General features: G+C 37.8%; 1 protein-coding gene, 1 long non-coding RNA gene and 1 pseudogene across 8 annotated transcripts in view; 2 read left to right on the forward strand and 1 right to left on the reverse strand.

Moving 5' to 3' along the window:
- The window catches only part of LOC149050895 (G protein-coupled receptor GRL101-like), a 227,358-nt pseudogene that overhangs the window by 49,627 nt on the left and 156,537 nt on the right, over positions 1–21,194 (reverse strand). The gene's annotated exons all lie outside the window — the stretch shown is intronic.
- LOC149050902 (uncharacterized) overlaps positions 15,710–21,194 on the forward strand; it is a 182,267-nt gene continuing 176,782 nt past the window's right edge. For 3 of the 5 annotated variants that reach the window (XR_016184118.1, XR_016184119.1, XM_089197937.1), the window contains exons 1-5: positions 15,710–16,383; positions 16,490–16,593; positions 16,796–16,905; positions 17,099–17,172; positions 17,273–17,385. Coding sequence is in view for 3 of the 5 variants with exons in the window: in XM_089197937.1 (XP_089054063.1) it covers positions 16,112–16,383; positions 16,490–16,593; positions 16,796–16,905; positions 17,099–17,172; positions 17,273–17,385 (673 nt within the window). In the remaining 2 variants the exon portion in view is untranslated. The remainder of the gene's footprint in view (positions 16,384–16,489; positions 16,594–16,795; positions 16,906–17,098; positions 17,173–17,272; positions 17,386–21,194) is intronic. The other 2 variants (XM_089197938.1, XM_089197942.1) reach the window with 2 other exon arrangements.
- On the forward strand, positions 17,777–20,176 carry LOC149050903 (uncharacterized). Of its 2 annotated transcripts, none has more exons than XR_016184129.1 (2): positions 17,777–18,014; positions 18,232–20,176. It is a non-coding gene; the product is annotated as an uncharacterized LOC149050903 (long non-coding RNA). The 2 variants fall into 2 exon arrangements; XR_016184127.1 differs by having other exon boundaries at positions 18,414–20,176.

Here is a 21,194-nt window from a genome sequence, read left to right on the forward strand (position 1 = left end):
GTTACCTATTGGTGTGTATTGGTAATGTACGTCAAATAGTCGATATCTACCTTTTTTTTCTTTTTTTTAACTACTTAGGTCAAAGAAAAACAGAACAGAAAATTAGGTAAATGTAACGAGATAAGGAACAATCGAGATATGATCTCTGGTGAAGTTTAGAAACGTGATTTAAAGATAATAGATAAATCATGTCCTTCTCGACAATATAAAAAGTAATGGTAGGGATAACTTTGGAAATGCTATTAATGATGTTACTACCCTGGACTGGGTAAAAATATGTTCTGAATAATCTGAATTTAGGTCTTCACAGTTTAACACGTGTTGTATTACAGGTGGAATGGAATCAACATTAGTTGCTTACAAAATATAACAATAAGTGTTGTACAAAACACAATTTTTAAAGTTTGAAATAAAATAGTATCGATAGTATCAAATATGAAGCTACAAATGTTTTACTTACAGGCGAGTCAACTCGGTGTTGTTAGCGAAGACTCCAGGCGGTAGATTTTCTATTTGGTTGCCAGGGAGGAGACTACAAAGATTAGGCAAATGAAAAAGCATGATTAAATAGTTACAGCAGGTTAAAGAACTGGATAGAATTCAAATCCTAATAAGAAGAATACAAAGATCATTTAAATGAGCATTTAATGTTTTTTTTTTGCTGTGTTTGTCCTTGTTGTCCTTATTGTTGTTGTTTTTCTATCTACAGAGGCGAGGGGATCATATTATGATTTTTTCCATCCATCATTATCCAGTACGGGTTGTTTAGACGTTTCTTTAATGCTCTTTTGAATGCAAGTGCCTCTATTTGCCGATTACTTGATATCGTTAAGAACACTATGTTTCCAATTATATTTGTCTTTATCTCGAACTTGAGTTGTTAACTGATGTAGCATTGCGATCGTTTTGTGTATTACGCCACCTGCTATGCTAGTAGCTTAGAGTTCTAGAAACTGTGTGATATCATTATTCATGAAGGAACATGCGTTTTAGTAAAATCCTGGAACAGTTAAAGTAAAGCTAATAGGTTTGCAGGTTGAATAATCCAGAAAACAAATTATTAGACAACTTCTTGATATCGTTTATGCTTAACGATCTATGGATGTGTATGAAAATTTGGTCAAAGATTAGACAGGATAACATACGCACACACGCAAACAACTTAATTTTGTGCGCTCTGAATTTGAGATTTAGAGAACAGACATCAAGAAAAATTTGGTGACACGCCAGGCAACGAAATTAAAAAGCACATCAAAAATTTTCATCGAAGCATCAATGATTGTGATCGGGGAAGTGCTTCACAATTTTTTTTCTTCAAAAAACTCATTTTAAAATCAGTATATTCAGATTTCAAGTCAACTCATGCAATCGGAAGAAACCGTTTAAGGAGAGTGGAAGCAGTGCAAGTTAATCTTCGAAGTCTCGACACTCGCATTTCTAATTCACAAGAAACCCAATAAATTGCAGTTATTAGCTTATGCTCGTCAACAATCTTACGAATAATTAAGAATCCAATTGTCTCAGTACACACATTTAATGAGTCATGGAGCTAGTGAAGCACGTTAAACGTGTCAATTTGCGATTGCGTTCTACTCGAATATGGAACTGGAACCACTCCAGGTGGTAGCTTCTCTGGCTGGTTGTCTCCTAACTTCCATATGATAAAAATGTAGCAAAATATCATTGAGGTTGAGCATAAAATAATTCTTTCAGTGTATCCGACGGGAAAAAAAAAACGTTTATTTGACTACGAGTTAGAGAAGGTTATAAAAAAAAATAGGTGATTTTTAAAATGCTCACCGTTTAGGCTACCTTAAATCAATTTTTAGGAAAATTCATTGCCTGGCGAGGGAATTCCGCGTTAAATTGCACGCGAAAACTGACATCGCATGAATCGCGAAGCACGGTTTTCGTGTGCAATTTAACGTGGAATTCACGAGTCAGGTAATGGATTTTCCTTGAATCGCATAATAGAATAAAAATAAGAAAAAATAGAAAACAGCAGTAATATTGTTTGTTTTTATCCTGAGCGCGCAACGATCGTGAATTTGATAAACCGAATAAAAAGTACTGATAATGGTTACTTGACTAAACCTCGGCTGCGAGACCGCTGAAGACACTTCACAAGCAAACCTATTTCAACTCAACTCTATGTTCAAACGCTTTTGTACTGTATGGTTTAAGGAAATAATTATAAAGGGGTCAATTTCTTATCATGAAACATTCAGAGGAGATAAATAACCGAAACAAAGCCAGAGCGAAAAGGGGCGCGAACTCGAGAGGTTAAAAAGATACCCGCAATACAATTTAGACAAATTTCCCCTCTTGAAACAGATCTGTAGCATATGTAGAATGGACGGAATTCTGTGAAATTGACCAAATGAAGAAAATGAACGTTTTCATTCTTTTTTATTTATTTATTTTTTTTATGCAATACCGTTCACTCAGCTGACTCGGAAGAGTAACTCGACGACAAATTTTCAATTCTCAAACTACTCGACATATCAATTGTCAGTAAAATAAAAGGAATGCAGAAGAATGCAGGTATAGTTTGAGAGAGTGATCTCTGGTAACTGACATTGTGCAATTTCAGATTTCTGTTTATGAGCTGTTTTGCGTCAGAGCTTTCAGAACGAGGCATATTTCCCGTATACTGTACTTCACATTTCTGTGTTAAGTTTTTTTTTTAAGGCTTAAAGAACGAGATTTGAAGTATTCCGCGCTTGAAGAACGAGGTATCTTTCAAGTCATTCGCGCTTGAAATGGGCTGTTTAATAATTCAGGACTTTAAGAACGAGGCATATATCCCGTATACTGTACTTCATATTTTTGTGTTAAGCGCGTTCTTTTTTTTAAGGCTTGAAAAACGATATTTTATAGGTATAAGTATCTTTCAAGTCATTCGCGTTTGATATGGGCTGTTCCGCTTCATGGCTTTAAAGAAACGAGGCATATTTAGCTATGTACCACGCTTGCTGCATTTGCTCAAATAAAGCGCCGTAAGTCGCTGTAAGTCATTCGCGCTTGATATGAGCTGTTTCGCTTTATGGCTTTAAGAATATAATTTTGCCCATTTTATCGGAAAACTACGTTTCCCATGGGAATCTACTGATGTGTATTGGAAATGTACGGCAAAAAAAGTCCACATCTCCTGTTTGGATTTTTAGTGCTAAGGTCCAAGAAAAACAAAACCGAAAATTAGGAAAATTTTGTTCCACCATTAGTCTTGAAATGTAATGGCATGGTTTCGAATCTTGTCCGAGCCTGATTTTTTTTGTTTCAGTCAACTTTCCTGCAATTAGTAAAATTGCAGCTCACCTTCGAGAATCATGTCTTTATTTTATTTTAATCCGCATGTCAAAAGAAACTTATTTCATCACAAATTCATATCGAAAAGTCGCGCGGTAAAATGAGCCTTCGTTTCGACAATAAAATGTTTCTAAATGTTTTGTTATACGCACTTAAAAAAATTTGAAGGACAATGACCAGAATAAAACTGAAGCAAATATTAAAGGGCTATTAAGCGTCCTATAAAAGTAAATAGGCATAGGGGCGGAGGAGTTGACATTTACTTCTGTAGCTCAGTTGGTAACAATATTTTGGGAGGCCTGGGTTCAAACCCCGTCTGAGCCTGAATTTTTCTTAGTCTTCCTTTTCTGCAATTGGTAAAATTGCAGCTTACCTGCAAGGATCATGTCTTTCTTTAATTTTACATCGGCAGCTCCAAAAAAAATTAATTTTTTTACAAATACACAGCTTAAACTTGCGCAAAGAAGAGAACCTTTGTTTTGACAATATACTGTTTGTAAACGATTGAAATGTAATAAACAAAATATCACCTGTTTGACCTAACCATGTGTTCTCAAAGTGGAAGGGGAGAGGTGTGAATGTTTATTTTGAGCAGTCATTGTATGAAAAAAAGTCCGAATTGATTATTTTATTCCTAATAATTGCTTACGTTAAGGGAAAGGCTCCATAAAAGGTGAATTTAAATGGGATCAGTAACGATTGAAATCGGATTTTCAATGCAGCCGATCGCATGGGCCAGAGGGCAATTAAAATTTAGAACCAAGTTTTGGTAAATACGCGATGTGATTTGTTCGATTTTGATCTGAATATTACGAACTAACCACATGTTCTCAAAGTGGGAGGGGGGAAGTGGGAAGGAGGACGTTGGAATTTGTTGATTTTGCTATTCTTGTTAACTTCAAATTTCTTTTCGACCGGCTGAGTTTTGAACTCTCCATCTTTCGGTAAATTGCGTCTCTGTGAACCCTTTTTGAAGCTAGTGGGATTAACAAAATTTTTTAATAGAAACTGAATTCCACTCCCACTAATAACAACGGCGATGGGATTTCTCTTAAAATTTGAAGCGGGGTCTTGGCAAATATGCCAGTTGGGATATAGGATTTGATCCTGCCATTATGAGCTGTAAACTGGCCCCTTTGCAACGCATAGACTTAAGGGCAGTTAAAATTTGAAACCAAGATTTAGTAAGTACGTGAGCTGAGATATTGGATTTGAGTCCCAACATTACAAATTGCTACAGTTTACACGTGTGGCTGGGTCTGTATAAGCTTCTTAAAAATAAGTCTCTTGGAATAAGCAATAATTGTTGTTTACTTACAGTCGAATCAACTTGATGTTGTAGCTGAAGACTCCACGTGGTAGCTCTGCTATCTGATTGTCATCTAACTCCCTACGTAAACGATATTAAGAAAGACAATAAAGCAAATTAACCATCTCATGAAGTTTTAAGACTTACAGAGTTTGCAAAGTACATCTGTAGGAATAGAAATTAACTCTTAACTTCTTTCCAGACTCCTCTTCTACTGAGGGAGACCCTTAGAATTTCGGCCAAATCCCTCGAGACCTTCGTTACCGGTCATCATTTATCGCTTAAGTGGCCGGAAGGGAAGAATCAGAGGATTTGGTTTAAAATTGCAGCTCGCCTGCGAGAATGGTGCCTCTCTTTAAATTTACACCGGCAGCTCCAAATAAATAATTTTTTTTTTTAAAAAGACATAGCCTAAACTTGCGCAAAGAAGAGAACCTTAGTTTTGACATAATACTGTTTGTAGATGATTCAAGTTTAATAAACAAAATATCTCTTTTTGACCTAACAGTGTGTTCTCTAAGTGGGAGGGGGGGAGGTGGGAATGTTAATTTTGAACATTCATTTTATGGAAAAAAGTCCGAATTGATTATTTTTCCTGATGATTGCTTGCGTTAGGGAAAGGCTTTGTGAAAGGTGAATTTTAACACGAAGGCGCGTTATAAATAGGGTGGCTCCTCCCTTTTGTTTCAGCTTAAATGCAAAAATCATCCAATATGGCGACCAACGTTCCCACCATGAGTGAATCGGTCTGCATAGAAGACACACTTTAAGTGTTTTTTTTGTGTCAATAAATTAGAAGATATTGCGTCTTGTTGACTCTCATTCCCATAATTGAGCTCATTTTGATATTAATTGGCACTAACTTATCGTTCGGCTGCTCAAAGCGCTATCTGCGATCGACGAGACAGTCGCACAGTTGTCTTTTCAAAATTCGCGCCGTGTAACTTCGGCTTATGTCCCAAGCCCCTGATACAAACTGGTTCTTCGAGCCTTCAGATTATTCCCATTGAAACTAGCGGATTCATGACACATTCTATGCGCAATGCTCAGACTACTGTTATCTGTGACAATTCTGTGACAAAACCTCTAAAGTTTGGATGATTTCACAACTAAGTGCGATTTTGAGACAGAATTTCACAACTCTAGTTCAGTTTGGAGAATAGTCTTGGCCGTCGCTGCTCGAAAGATATCTTTATTGGGAAATTTATTCGTTATGGCTGAGGGAAATAAGCCATCTGTACCGGCTTATACTATTTTGCGAAACGAAACGAAACGAAACGAAGCGAAACGAAATCGGGTCAGATGAAATAAAACAAAGGAATAATGCAGATATATTTTCAAATAAGGTAAAGATAACTTTCACAAGGATTTTGGAGTAATCGTTCATTAATAAGAAGGATTTTTATTCATTTCGCAAAATAGTAATTTTAGGAGAGTTACTATTTTGCGAAATGGACTATTTTCACTCTGCGGTGACAACGTGACCTCTTTCATGTCGCGAAAATACATTTAAACATTACAAATTAGTATATAACCGAACATTTTGGCCTCCTCTTATTTCTTAAACCGTATTAAAATATATTTCGCAAAATAGTAATTTTAGGAGAGTTACTATTTTGCGAAATGGACCATTTTCACCCCTGCGATGACAACGTGACCTCTTTCATGTCACAAAAATACATTTAAACATTACAAATTAGTATATCACCGAACATTTTGGCCTCCTGTTATTTCTTAAACCGTATTAAAATGTATTTCGCAAAATAGTAATTTTAGGAGAGTTACTATTTTGCGAAATGGACAATTTTCACCCTGCGGTAACAACGTGACCTCTTTCATGTCATAAAAATTCATTTAAACATTACAAATTTGTATATCACCGTACATTTTGACCTCCTGTTATTTCTTAAACCGTATTAAAATGTATTTCGCAAAATAGTAATTTTAGGAGAGTTACTATTTTGCGAAATGGACTATTTTCACCCCTGCGGTGACAACGTGACCTCTTTCACGTCACGAAAATACATTTAAACATTACATTATAGTATATTCTCAAAGATCTCGGTCACCTCCTCTTTAATGTAGTAATTTCTAAACTAATTGAATGTAGTAATTCCGAAAAATGTTTATTTTGCGAAATGGATTATTTACTCTCGGCGGGCGGCAACGATGTTGCCATTCTCGTGTCACACAATATGTATTTGGTTGATGCAGTAAGATTTTGTCCTCTTATTTCATAAACCGTATTTAAATACATTTTGCAAAATAGTAGTTTTTGGCAGGCATACCATTTTGCGAAACGAAATATTTTTATCCTTCAATGACAAAAATGTCTTTCTTTTCGGGTCAAAAATTTATTTTTAAACATTACATTATGGTGCACTCCCGATCTTGGTCACCTCTTTATTTCCTAAACCGTATAAAAATATATTTCTTTAAGTAGTAATTTTGGAAGAATTGCTACTCTACGAAATGAATTATTTTTACGCCATGATAAAAAATATTGCCATTCTATTGTCAACAGTACATATTTGATTACTTGAAAGATTTACATATGCTTTAAAAATTGCAAGTTTACTGGAAACCCAAAACCTGAGAAAGTTTTAAATGCGATTGAAATACATTAGAACCCCCCCTAACTCGAACCCCCCGGTAACTCGAATGAGATCCAATTTCCCTTGGCCCAATTTTTCAGTCATTTACTATCAGCTAACTCGAACAATTTTTTGTCTCCTTAGGAAATTTGAGCTGGCTGAGTTCTACTGTAACGACTGAATAGACTAATGTAGAAACAAGAATTGAAATACTATTAATTTGTTGAATTAGGTCTTTGTGTAATTTTCGCCTATTTCAAACTTCAACATTGCAAGAAGCAAATCCTTGTGACCGTCTTTCAAACGCTGCTTTACACTGTTGGTGACAGTTATCAAGCCTCTCCAGAAATACGGGTGCCTTGGAAGGATACAGCTCTTATCAATGCAATAAAACCTCTTTGCCTTTTTTTTATGCGTTACGACCATTTCAACATTGCCGTTATCGTCTTTTTTAGGGTAGCGATAACGCTCCTCGTGAAGTAGAACAATGTCGTAGGGCGCTATCTGTACTCTCTTGGGGAACTCATTTGTGCAACCGGTACATGTTCTTGCATTCGAGTAGTCATGAGTAAACACCACATAAAAGGGCTCGTCATTCTGGTAATACTCGATGTATCTCGTGGGCTTTGGCACCATAACGTCATAAGGGTCTTCTTTTGACACGACTGGCACCTGGCTTACGTTATTTTTCCCTCTTCTTTGTTTTACTCGTTGATTCGGCTTTCCCCCAAGCTGTTTAGAGAGGTTTGCGCTGATGATTTTTCCCATTTTGTTAGAAGCTCTCGTGTAAGTGGTGATGAAACTTCGCAGCTTACCAATCTTCTCAGCGACAATAAGGACGTGAGGGCACAAACCACCACTATCACGGAAAGATTTGCAGGTCTTGTCGCACGATATCTTCTCTTTCTTTGTTTTTACTGTGTAACTGGTATCAAACTCAGTGACGCAGAAGTTTGTATTTGCAAGTTCTATGATCTCATAATGCGACAATATGATTTCCGCCCTCCTCCATATATCTTTAAGCTCATAAGAAGGAAATTGTAATGAGAGCTGGCACTCGACAAGGCCTATGGACAATTTTCTAGTGATGGCCTCAACCCTCCATCTGCTGGGAAGGATACAACCAAAGACTTTTTTTATTTTTGCGTTGCGTTGCTGGGATGTCATTTGTGTCCACTGTAATGGATCCACCTCAAGGTGATTATAGTCTGCGGACAGACGATATTCTCCCATCTGATAGATGGCTTTAACCAGCTCGTCTAAATGAGGCTGCACTACGCGTTTCTCAATGAGATCGTGTATCGTGTATCGTGTATCGTGTATCGTCACCTGATCACAGGTCGTAACTTGCATTTCTTCATACTCTCAGATAAAGGTCGAAGACGACCTTCACTTGAGTGAAGCCATTTGGTAAATGCCTCTGGCCATTGGCCCTCAGTAACCTTCAGCTCCTTATCAAACTGCTCTTCAGAGGTACAATCTACAAGACCTATAATCCTTCTCCCATCATGCTCAGAGCCTAGAAGCTCGCGAGCTATTTCCGTTTGCTTTGGTGACGGTACCTTCAATTCTGTTAACGTCTTTAATATGTTTGTTTTAACATGGTCAAAACATCGGAGATGGATATTTGTGTCACTTGAAGAAGTTCCATGAATTGGAAATACCTTCTCGAAGCCTGTTTCCAAAGGAGTTTCTCCATCAGTTCCATAGGTTAGATTACAGATGCCCTTCCTCTTTAAATTTGCTGCTAGGTACTCGTAGTCCTCCATTTCCCTACTCGTGCTTGTCATGATGCCTGCCAAAGTAGTTGGGTGTTTATCGCGTGCATTTCTATGAACAAACATAGGATGTGGGAAAGTTAAAGTTGTCAAATAGAAAGGTCCACAGTTGTAAGTCATATCGATACCGCATTGAGATTTGGGACTGGTTCCTGAACAAAAACTTTTTAACCATTCAATATGCAAATCTTTCGCTGCGAATGTGTTTGGGGAGGTATCTTTTCCGTTGCGAAGACCAAAGGAAACATCTTTTACAAAGTCAGAAGTTTGCAGTTGAGTAACTAATTTGGTAAAATTGGCTGCTTTTAGTGGTCCTGTACTCCGAGAACGAATGCGATTTTCTATTTTGCTGGCCTGGTTGTATACTTGTTTTCTGTTACGTGGGATGTCGGACACAGATTTGACATTAGAAACACCACCTGCATCTTGCTGTACTTTCGTGATTACGTGCTTTGCAGGATTCTCTTCGGCATACTGTTTTATCCTCGTAAGGACGCTTGGTTTCGTTCGAAAAAAAGCCTCTTTGTGATGTTTCACGTTTCCATGGGCCTTTCTAGAAAATAGCTTTTCTGCTTCCTCTGTTACTTTATACTGTATAACAGCATATCGTCCAAGCTCCCCTTTGCGGTGGTCATGTACCTTAGTTATAATACGGCAAAACTCATCTGAAGAAGCATGCCAGCTGTAATGACGCTTGACAGAAAAAATGTGGCTTCCTTCAGGATTTTTTCCTTTTTTACGTTTGCTGACTCTTTTGATACGAGATTCACTGGAAAAATCTACCCTGACAACTTCGGTGGGACAAGAGTGACGCGCGTATACTCCGTTACCATCCGTCGTCAAATCTCCTTTATTAACGATGTTTAGATCGACAATAAAAATGGCCGACTCGGTAACTCCGTGTGCCACCTTGCGGCAGACTTTCTTAGTGTCAAAATTACCTGCGATGCAGATATCTATAACTTCTTTTGTTGAAAGACCCTTCTGAGAAACTTTAAAAACAGGTTGCCCATTGATTTTTAGGCCTAAAAAGACAAACGAAACACAGATAATAAGCAAAAACTCTTGATAATATTTGCAGCCATTTTCTCTATCATTATGGGGAAATATAGTATGCTTCGTACGAAAATATATTTCAAAATACCTTAAATGAACGCCTACCAATTATAAAGCATTTATACAAAACTCCTTCTTAAAGTGAAACACGCAAGGTGTTTCAAAACCGTCTGTTTCTTCTAAATTCTGAATTCTGATCGATTGAATCAACCACAAAGGCTCTGGGCAGTTGAGAGAAAACTAAACTTGTGGTTTCTAAAAACCTTTTTCCAACTTCTCAAAATTCATCATTTCAACTGTAGTCTCTTGCCCTTCCTTTTCAATTTTGTTTGTATGTTTTGTTTCCTTTCTCTTTTCTAATCTTTCTTTACCTTCCTGAGCTTTCTCGGAGTCGTCTTCATTGCTGTAGGGATCGTAGTTATCATTGTCGGAGCCAACTTCGGGCTCATCTTCTTCAGACACGTTAAGGCTGCTCGAAGAAGATACGTGAGACCGCCGCCGTCTTTTTTTTTTTGGTGTAACGGCGATGCTATTTGGACTTCAGTTGACCTAATCGTTTCCATATAAAAGAAACAAATAAATTAATTCGGTGGGTCCTCTATCATTAGCTTGTAACAATTCTCTTCTTATGTGACGTGTAAATTCTATTCGGAAAAGCAAAAACTGAGTGTTCCTGTTTTCTTAAGATACTAATGGAGAATACAAAGGTTAATAACCGAAAAACAGAAGTCCCGCTTAGTTTTTTTTGGCACTTACGTGGACCTTTTCGAGGGTCGTTTGGAACATGAAGGGATTCCGCTATCGTCTTCCATTTCCTCTTCCAGCTCGCGGGCTGCACTTAGGTTAACTTTGGTCTTGGAGAATGCATTCGTTTTGGCTCTGCGTGTTTGAGACTCTATAAACTGCTGAAGTTTTTTGTAAATAGCGCCATCTGTGGAACCCGTAATATCCAGTTCATTCACGGGCTCATCTCTCCTCATGGACGCCAAACTGATGCTCACAGAACTTTTCACAGGTTCGTTTTCTACCAGGCCTTTGCCAATATGTATATAGCTTTCTGAGGTATGGACTACGTCGGAGCCATCACTACTGCTGAGCACAATCATTGGAACAGATAGCTCTGCCCTCCCTACACTTTCTTCGGCACCGCTGTTGCCAATCGGTGAGCAATCATCTGTGAATTTCACAGTATCAAGTAAGGCAACATTGCATTTATGCAGTTTAATTCTCATGTATTTCAAATTCTGACAAACCCCACAATAGACAGTCAGTAACTTCCTTAAAAAAGTACGTAATTTTACCGTAGTAGGGTAACTGGCGTTCGTTGAAATGTAAAACCAAATAAGCTTTCTGTTCAGACATGAATGAGTACAGTTACATCAGGGAAATGTATTTAACTTAATGGTTTGTACAGGAAAGTGCTAATCTTAAACGACGAAAATCGACCACGGTTTTGTAAGTGACGCTTTAAGGTAAATACAAACCGTGCTTTCAGTCAAACTGTATTCACTACAATTCTCGCTCAGTATATGAATACCTGAAACTCGGCTTTAAGTTGGTGGTAATTAAGCAAGCTATTATTACATCTGTGCCTAAACGATAAGATTGCATACCATTTCTCTCTATTAATCCCAGCTCTTTACTAGTCGAAGATGGCGAAACACTGAAATGAAAGAAAAATTATTTTTAAAACGAAACCCCGCAATATCATCTGTTGGACAACCTGTTCAAAGTTAATTTCAAATATATAGATGGTAAATTTGCTTTCTCAGGTCCAGGGGATACCGTGTTCGAAAGTAAAGTTACTTGGACATCAAGCGATATTCATCTATTTCCTCTGCTACACTTTCGTCGGTGTAATAACAGTAAAAGATAATATTGTAATAATCATAAGAAATAGGACTGGTACCTTTCATTTTCGCTCATTATAGAGAGCGACTGCAACATATAATTTTTTACACCACTAGAAACCAGGCGCTGCCATATCCAGCGACAGACTCCTTCGCATGCCGTTTCCTCTTCTTTTACCTCTGAAAATACTTTGAGAAGGCCGGTGCCTTTACCACCAACTTCGGCGGGAACAGGATGGGTATCTACAATAAAGAAGCAGTCGCTTGCAAGGCCAATTATGAAGACTAATGGCTCACAGGTGTAGATGGCAACGCAAAAATCTTTTTTCGATAACATGGAAGATAAGGCATGGACAAGGTTAGTCTGCCCTTTTTGGGAGAATACGAAGTCGCTCTCCAAGATTTCTTCGGAAAAATCGTACTTGCCAACTTCAGCACCAACACTCCGTATTAGTTGGTACGCCGACAGAACATCGTAGAGTTCCTCACAATTCCTGTATGGATTTACCACTCGGGGGAACTCTGTGATGACATTTTCTGCCACTTCGCAAATATTTTGCCACAGCTTCTCACTACCCCCAATTGCTTCTACTCGGAACTTACGTATTTCATGAGCAATTTTTACACATAGAAAGGCACAGGCATTAGTTCCATCATTATCCGGAAATTCTTCAGGTACCTTGTCACCTCTGAATACAATCTGTGCAACCCTTCTGTCGTACTGTTCTAGGCATGAGGCTTGACTGACCTATGAGGAATAAAGTTTGACTTTCACACAAAGATGAATAATCTTTACTGTAATTATTTTTAACATTATAAGTTTATTTTAGCTTGTTTTATCTGATGTTCGAGGGCTTTTTTAGGAGACAAGGACGACAAGACTGTCACCACGCATTGGAAATATTCCACTTTCCCAACAAATACTTCTCCAAATTCCTTTTTGCCAGTAAGATAATGTGGTTTTTAATTTTTTTGTGTCTACAATTGTCGTTTAAAAAATGGTTTTTAAAATATCTTTGTGAAACGTATTTCCATGACAAATCATCATGTGAGAGAAAAGAACAAGGTTGTTTGCAGAAAGTTAAAATGGTATATTTTGATAAACTGCAGTTTTGTAAAATTACTCTCTACACGGAACACTTCGCACTCTTCAGGAAATTTGCAAAGCTCGATTACTGGCTGGGTTACATTAATGACCCTTTCACGAACATTTTCCTCGTTCTTGACAAGATTGAAAAATATTACCCTTTAAAAAATACAAATGACTAACCTTCAAGGGGATATTAAGAGTAGACATGGTAGATCCCCGGCTGATCATGGAAACCACTTCTTCAACCTTTGGCCGTTTATCAGGGTCAAATTGAGCACACTTAAGCCAAATCTTGTTGACCGAATACCAGTCAGTAGCATGCTTGTGTTGATATTTGCATGGCTCCGTTGGCAATTTTCTCGTTATGAAGAAATGCTCCAGTGCTTGCAGAGGTGTTTTTCCTTCTCTTAGAGCTGCTTGTATCTCATCAAAGTAGGGATACTTGACACAAGGGTTCAGTAATACAAACAGGGTCATGCCTAAAGACCAAATGTCGGCTCTCTTAAGATCTTCTCCTGATGCAAGCGGTAAACGAATCGCTTCAATCAGCATTTCTGGGGCCATATATACCGATGTTTCTCGATTAACTCGAGCAGTTTGGGACTGCAGGATGGAATTAGTTTGTATCTTAGTGGAGCGGCTTTCACCGAAATCAGTTAGCTTACATAGCAGAGGGCGCTGTTCCCAGCCTTCTCTCTGAGCACTTGTAGTCAGATCACAGTAGTGTTGATTGGTGACCAAGATGTTAGCCGGCTTTAAATCCCGATGGGCGACATCTTTGTCGTGCAGATATTTAAGACCCAATGCTACATCCTTGCAAATGGTGGAGATGACTTGAGGGGAGACGAAACCGTCGCAATCGGAGCCCTCAAGAACACCAAGAAATTCTGCAAGGGAGCTAACTTTTGACTCGATACCGAATGGTTGGAAATCGAAATACACATACTCGAGAATAAGGGCGAAGGGATTGTTGCAGATTCCCTTGAACTTCACAATGTTTGGATTTTTCAACTCTTGAATGATTCTTGCTTCCTTTACAAACGTTTTCTTATCCAATATGTCCTCGCCGAGCAATTTCTTAACGACCACTTTCTCCGCAGCGGCTGAATTCCCACCCGCATCAGGAACAGTCTGCCAGTTAGCAGTGAACACAGCACCATAAGCGCCCTTACCAATGATTTCCTTGTTTGTCAAACACTTGAAATCATGAACTGGAAGACCTGAACAGTCGATGGTCTTGGGCTTAAGAACAGGAAATTTAAAAGCCATAATCTTGCCTGATTTAACAGCACACAAAGCGAGCACAAAGCAAACTTCTTGCAGCACGTGGAACTTGCGCAAATGCGAAACACGATCTCTTGCTAGTAAGGAAGAGGTGTGCGACGGGGGTGTAATCAGAAGCGCGTACGCGTAACTTTTCCATGTCTATTATTTTTATTAAAAATTTTGAAGCAAAGGAACTGTATTACTTGCGATTATAAAACTGCTGGACGACTATTTCGGCATGGATATGCTTCTGTTCTCTATACGAGACGGAGAGTCTAAACATGTTTAGACGCCACTGAAAACTGTCATGTTGGTGCAACATGCCAAGATGTTCGGTTAAATGTATTTTTGTGACATGAAAGAGGTCACGTTGTCACCGCAGGGGTGAAATAGTCCATTTCGCAAAATAGTAACTCTCCTAAAATTACTATTTTGTGAAATATATTTTAATACGGTTTAAGAAATGAGAGAAGGCCAAAATGTTCGGTGATATACTAATTTGTAATGTTTAGATGTATTTTCGTGACGTGAAAGAGGTCACGTTGTCACCGCAGGGTGAAAATTGTCCAATTCGCAAAATAGTAACTCTCCTAAAATTACTATTTTGCGAAATACATTTTAATACGGTTTAAGAAATAACAGGAGGCCAAAATCTTCGGTGATATACTTATTTGTAATGTTTAAATGTATTTTTGTGACATGAAAGAGGTCACGTTGTCACCGCAGGGGTGGAAATAGTCCATTTCGCAAAATAGTAACTCTCCTAAAATTACTATTTTGCGAAATACATTTTAATACGGTTTAAGAAATAACAGGAGGCCAAAATGTTTGGTGATATACTAATTTGTAATGTTTAAATGAATTTTTATGACATGAAAGAGGTCACGTTGTTACCGCAGGGTGAAAATTGTCCATTTCGCAAAATAGTAACTCTCCTAAAATTACTATTTTGCGAAATACATTTTAATACGGTTTAAGAAATAACAGTAGGCCAAAATGTTCGGTGATATACTAATTTGTAATGTTTAAATGTATTTTTGTGACATAAAAGAGGTCACGTTGTCATCGCAGGGGTGAAAATGGTCCATTTCGCAAAATAGTAACTCTCCTAAAATTACTATTTTGCGAAATATATTTTAATACGGTTTAAGAAATAAGAGGAGGCCAAAATGTTCGGTTATATACTAATTTGTAATGTTTAAATGTATTTTCGCGACATGAAAGAGGTCACGTTGTCACCGCAGAGTGAAAATAGTCCATTTCGCAAAATAGTAACTCTCCTAAAATTACTATTTTGCGAAATGAATAAAAATCCTTCTTATTAATGAACGATTACTCCAAAATCCTTGTGAAAGTTATATTTACCTTATTTGAAAATATATCTGCATTATTCCTTTTGTTTTATTTCATCTGACCCGATTTCGTTTCGTTTCGTTTCGTTTCGTTTCGCAAAATAGTATAAGCCTCTGTACCCAGGAAAAAGCATCCAACGGATCGAGGTCCACAGTTCTCGTTCAACATAGAAGTTCCTCGAACTCAGGAGAGCAAACTTCTCGGCATCAAAGACCGCATAAAAATGGCCATGGGCTCGTTGAATCTTACAAAAGCGACGACAAGCACACAGAATGCAGATTTGATGGAAGCTCTTCTGTTAGCTTTTGGGGAGAAAATTGAGAGGAAATGTCTGACATCGAGCGATCTGAGCTTATCATCAACGGGAAGTCCGAAATACACCATCCACAACTGCACGGTTCTCAATTCCTTAAGCTTCTTCCACTCCATCTTCGCGTATTTCTTTGCCTTTGGCTGATCCTTTTTCTCCAATTTCTCCTCCACAAGCAGAACGTACGCCACAAAGAATGCAAATCGCTGCATCTTCAGCAGAGAACGACTCCTTATACATGTATCTCTGCAGGGAAGAATCTCCGCGAACTCTGTTTTCTTTTTTCTCTAATACGCTAACGACATCATGTTGTTATTGTAGAAAACCCCTCGCTTGTGAGTCACTTGTCTTCGATCGACAGAGTCATGTAGTGTCAGTGAAAATTTCATGTGTTGGTGGAGATTCTTTCAAGTGGCTCTCCTCCCCTATCATGGGAGGATCTCCTCCAAAGTACTATGTAAATTTCAGGTGAGCACTCTTTTATTTTTGCTTGAAATTTACTGAAATTTGTTATCTCGGTATTTTACAGTTTTTGTTTTTTGTAACTGGTCACTTCTCTGTCTCTCTTTCATAGATTGATTCATGGAGTATTGTCCTGTGGCTTGACAGAGAGAGAATACACAAGTTTCTGTCAAGCAGCCAACATCGGGTCAGAGGGGAAAAAGACCTCCAACACAGGTTAGCAATGCACATGTTCAGATGCTCTGAAAATCATGTAGTCTTTCTCCTTGCAAGGAGAAGGCAGTCAGCAGCAGTTTGCAGGTTGCTAAATCATGAATGTTTTAGCAAGATAGCTCAAACTGACTAAACTGTTCCTTCTTTTGTTTGTGCCTTACCAGATACAATTCTAAAATACTTCTATTTTTAATCACTTCAACAGTCTTGGAAAAGCTCAGTTACTTGACAGTCGTGAAGAGGGTCTCCAATGAGTCGATGTTGGCTGCTCGAGAACAAGTGAAGAGTAACCCTGCATATGCTGTGAATGGAGAGGTACAAGTTGTCATTTCAATTTCATTTTGTCTTTGGCCACATACTTATACACCTGCCATACTCTGAATATATTATGTAGACTGACACATACAAATACATAAAATCTTATATCAGATTGTAAACCTTGAAAATATCTGTGAGTAGAGAAATGTGACCATTTTTGTGTCATGATTTCTACCATTTCTTCCTACAGTGTGTTATAACAGATGCAAGGCATGATTCCAGTCAATCAGCAGCACACACAACAGTGTCAGCCCTTTCTTTCTTGTAAGATGGTTTCTACTTGATCTCTTTGTATGATATGTTGAACCTCTGGTATGTTCAACACCATTCCTAAAATCATTTCATTTGCACTGATTATCTTTAGGACCAAAAAGGTGTTAGCAGTTGTCAACTGGAGTAGGGCCAATGAAACTTCAGCAGTAAGCCGTGAGGTCCCTATGACAAAAGAGCTGCTGACTTATCTCTCTGAGACACAAGGCATGATAAATTTGCATCCTCAATAATATCATATCACATATGTAATACAAATATGGAGATCAGAAGTATCTTTTATAATGCAGCTAAAGTAATTCTTTTTTCATGGTTCCATGTTGCAGAGGTGGCATATGACTTTGTATTACAGCTAAAAATATGGATCTTGTCAAAAGGAATACTTAATTCCTTTGACTCTTGGCCTGGTAGTCAGTACACACTTGTATTTTTTCGCTCATTTTGTCTTGATGATTATGACTATTTCTTGAAAGTTAGCATTTTATTGGTATTAATATATATTTTTTTTTATTTTCAGGTGCAAAGTCTGTAACTAAAGTAATGAAGGAAGTTGCCTCAGGGGCCCAGAGGGATGAGGGCTCAAAGTAGTTTTTTGAATCGTTCGACAAAGGTAAGATATCTCTCTTATGAGAGTCATCAAAAGCTATATTCTCTCCACAATTATCTGCAGATGTCAAATTCCTTCTTGATATAAGATGAATACAATGGAATATAATAATTGTGAATATTTTACAGTGAAAAGTACAAGGACTCTTGTATACTTCTGCATGAAGAACAGTCCACCCAATGAAGAAGAATTTCCAGGTACACTGTTGAATGTAGTTGACCATTACCAGGTAATTTGAGTGACTGTTAATTGAGAACATAGTATTTTGTTTTCATTTCTGTAAGTACCTTTTGTTGTGTTATTCTAGTAAGATATGACATGATCATTACCTCAAAGATTGCACATATTTCTTTAATAATGGTGAACAAGAGACATTATACTTACTATCATTATTAGTACTGATTTATTAGTCTGTTTTTCTATAACTTGGTGTTTTTATTACTCAGGGAAATCATGTCAGATGCCATGCAGAGTCATGGTGCAAGCAGAATGGCTATGTGATGAGCAAAAAACTTTTAACTAAACCTGAAGTAGTAGCTGCATGCTTATGTTGTTAATTCTGCACAACTACTTTAGCACTTTTTGGATTCACTGCCTTCTCTTGCTCATTGACTCATTTGTCTTACAGAATGAAAATGTGAATCGAGAAGCATCATCTCTACAGATGCACCAACATACCAGGCATTCAAACCGCTTGGCAGAGACCAGGGTGCTTACTTCAAAGACATTTAATTTCAGAGAAACTATCTGGTCTACCTTTTTTAATACCAACAAATGATGTCTCTTTTGTTTTCCATTGCACCACAGTTTCTGAGATAATTGCAACTAGGAGCCCAAATGTTTAGTATTAATATGTGAGGTCATTAGAGAGGACCAATTCTAACAACTGCTGGTACCAAGCAATGAAAACATGAATATTAGGTTTGACACAAGGTATTTCCAAGCAGACTCATTCTCTGTTTCCTCCTGTTACTTTTCTTTGCACTGTATATCTTTTCCTAACCTATAGGAAAGTCACTATAATTTGCTGTGTGGACATTGTAAAATGGACCTTAAAAAATATTGAGTACTTGGGCTCTCTTTGAGGTGGGCATTTGTATGAGAATTTTATTATTCCCTTTTATGCCCCATATAGGCAATACCAGGAGGGTTAGGAAATCTTGAGCTCACATCTTTTATAACACAATTGGGCATCCTTTCCCGCACTGCATTAACGTGGTCCCCCAGTTCGACTTTTCTAGCCTGGTAAAGAGGGTCTTTCCAGAGCCCACATTTGTTCAATGCTCTCCAGTACGTCTTCTAATCTTTTCTACGTCGCACGTTCATGTTTAATTGACACGTATGCCCATGGTGTAGCATGAAATATCGCAATAAATATAACTTGTAGTTCTAAAGAAATAACTCCTTTCAAAACATTCTTAGGCGGGACAAAACATTCTTAGGCAGGACAAAACGTTTCGTAGGTGTCACGCAAGGCTGCATTTCGGAAAATGAAGGCATCAAAAGGAAGCAGTGTTAGACATGAACTGTCGCATCATACGAAAAAATATGTGGTTTGAAAGTGTGTTCTAACTAGTATTTCCTAGTTCGAAAAAAATCTGCAATTAGTTACTTCTGGAAAATTATTGCGTTACGCGAGTGTTTCAATCTTGGCGATACATTATCACAGTGATTGTTGGTATCGAACTGTAGTCCTAAGGTACCTTTCTAATGTATTAAAGATCATTCAGTATTGTTATAATCATATTATACTTAGATTTAAAAAAAAGAAAAAGAAATCGCACCATTTGTGGAGGAAGCCCGTACAGATGATTCATTTGGCGACATCGATGCCTGGACATGTCCAAGTGAATCGGTGGTTGGCGGCTGTTCACTCGCGTGCTCCAGAACTTCGCCTGCAATGGTCGCTCTGCTTTTATTTTTCTTCCGTTGGGTTAACAGCACTTCCCCTTCGCATTATTGAAGAAATGCCTTGAACATTTCTTCATCTTTTCTTTTTATTCTAACGGTCATCTACATCCAGTATTTTAAGAACAGACATGAAATTACACCATGGCAATTTTAGGCGATGGCGAAGCGAATCAATTCAAATTTACCGCCACAATTGAAGAAGGTTTCGATCGGAGGAAGGTAATACAAACCTCTAAAAATTCTTCCATTGTGATGAAAACGTAGAAATTTACCGAGAAGTTAGCCTCTGGTCAGTGCCTTGCATTGGCTGCAGCTCAAGCTGTTTTGGAGTTCTGTATGCTACGACGGTTGATTGACAAATGATTCAGAGGTACCTAAGGCACCTCTCCTTTTATGGCGCGCCTTCGTGTAACGATTGAAATCGGATTTCTGGTTAATTATAAAACTGTGAGTTGATAATAAAGGTAAACTTTTTAAAAATGTTTTGGGATTGATGTATTACTTCGGATTGGGTGATGATATGGTCGCAGTAAATTAGATTAACGTAACGCAATTTGCATCCATACCACCATTTTCTTTTTCAAACAGTGGGATTTATAATAATCTAAATGGGATTTCTATTAACATTTGAAACTGTGTTTCGGAACATGTGCGAGTGGGGATATAGGATTTGAATCCTGTCACCTCAATCTTAACAATTTTAATGCTTCAAGGATGTGATAGGATCTCTCTTAGTCCCTTACAAATATGCGTGGTGCAACACGAAAAGGATGTTTTTCACTAACAACTCTTGCAGCCTGGCAAAAGGAGTAGTCAATTACCACGCAATTTCTTGATGTTGCTTTTGATTAAAAATTTAAAGCTATTTTAATACTTTTTCCTAAGAACAACTCATTGTAACCAGTCATACAGATGTGCTCGCATATGCAAACAAAATAGATGCCAGAAAAATGCGGAATTGGTCACCAGCGATAATTAAGAAATCTTGGTGAGGTAACTGGTAAACATAATTCCTAGGTGAGTCTAGGTTAATGTGTCCTTTTGAACATATTCTATTTAAATTTGAGTTAGTTGAATTAAACTGGATGTGGGTCAAAATATCATTTAATGTATGTTGTAAAGCCCCTTAATGAACAAAAATCTAGGGAATTTGGGAGCGAGGCAAAGTTCAGAGGTTCGAAGATGTTTTTTTTTTCAGATGCATTTTCGATAACTGCTAAAATTTTAGCTCATCTGCATGTAGCGTAGCTTTATTTGATTTTCAATGCAGCTGATCGTATGGACCAGCGGGCAATTAAAATTTGGAACCGAGTTTTGGTAAATAAACGATAACATTTGTTTGATTTTGATCTCAATATTACGAACTAACAACATGTTCTCAAAGTGGGAGTGGGGAGGGGTGGGGGGGAGTGGGAAGGAGGAGGTTGGAATTTGCTGATTTTGCTATACTTGTTAGCTTCAAATTTCTTTTCGACTGGCTGAGTTTTGAACTCTCCAT

The sequence above is a fragment of the Pocillopora damicornis genome, chromosome 2 (genome assembly GCF_964200805.1).
Source record: "Pocillopora damicornis chromosome 2, jaPocDami1.2, whole genome shotgun sequence".
Taxonomy (NCBI): Eukaryota; Metazoa; Cnidaria; class Anthozoa; order Scleractinia; family Pocilloporidae; genus Pocillopora; species Pocillopora damicornis.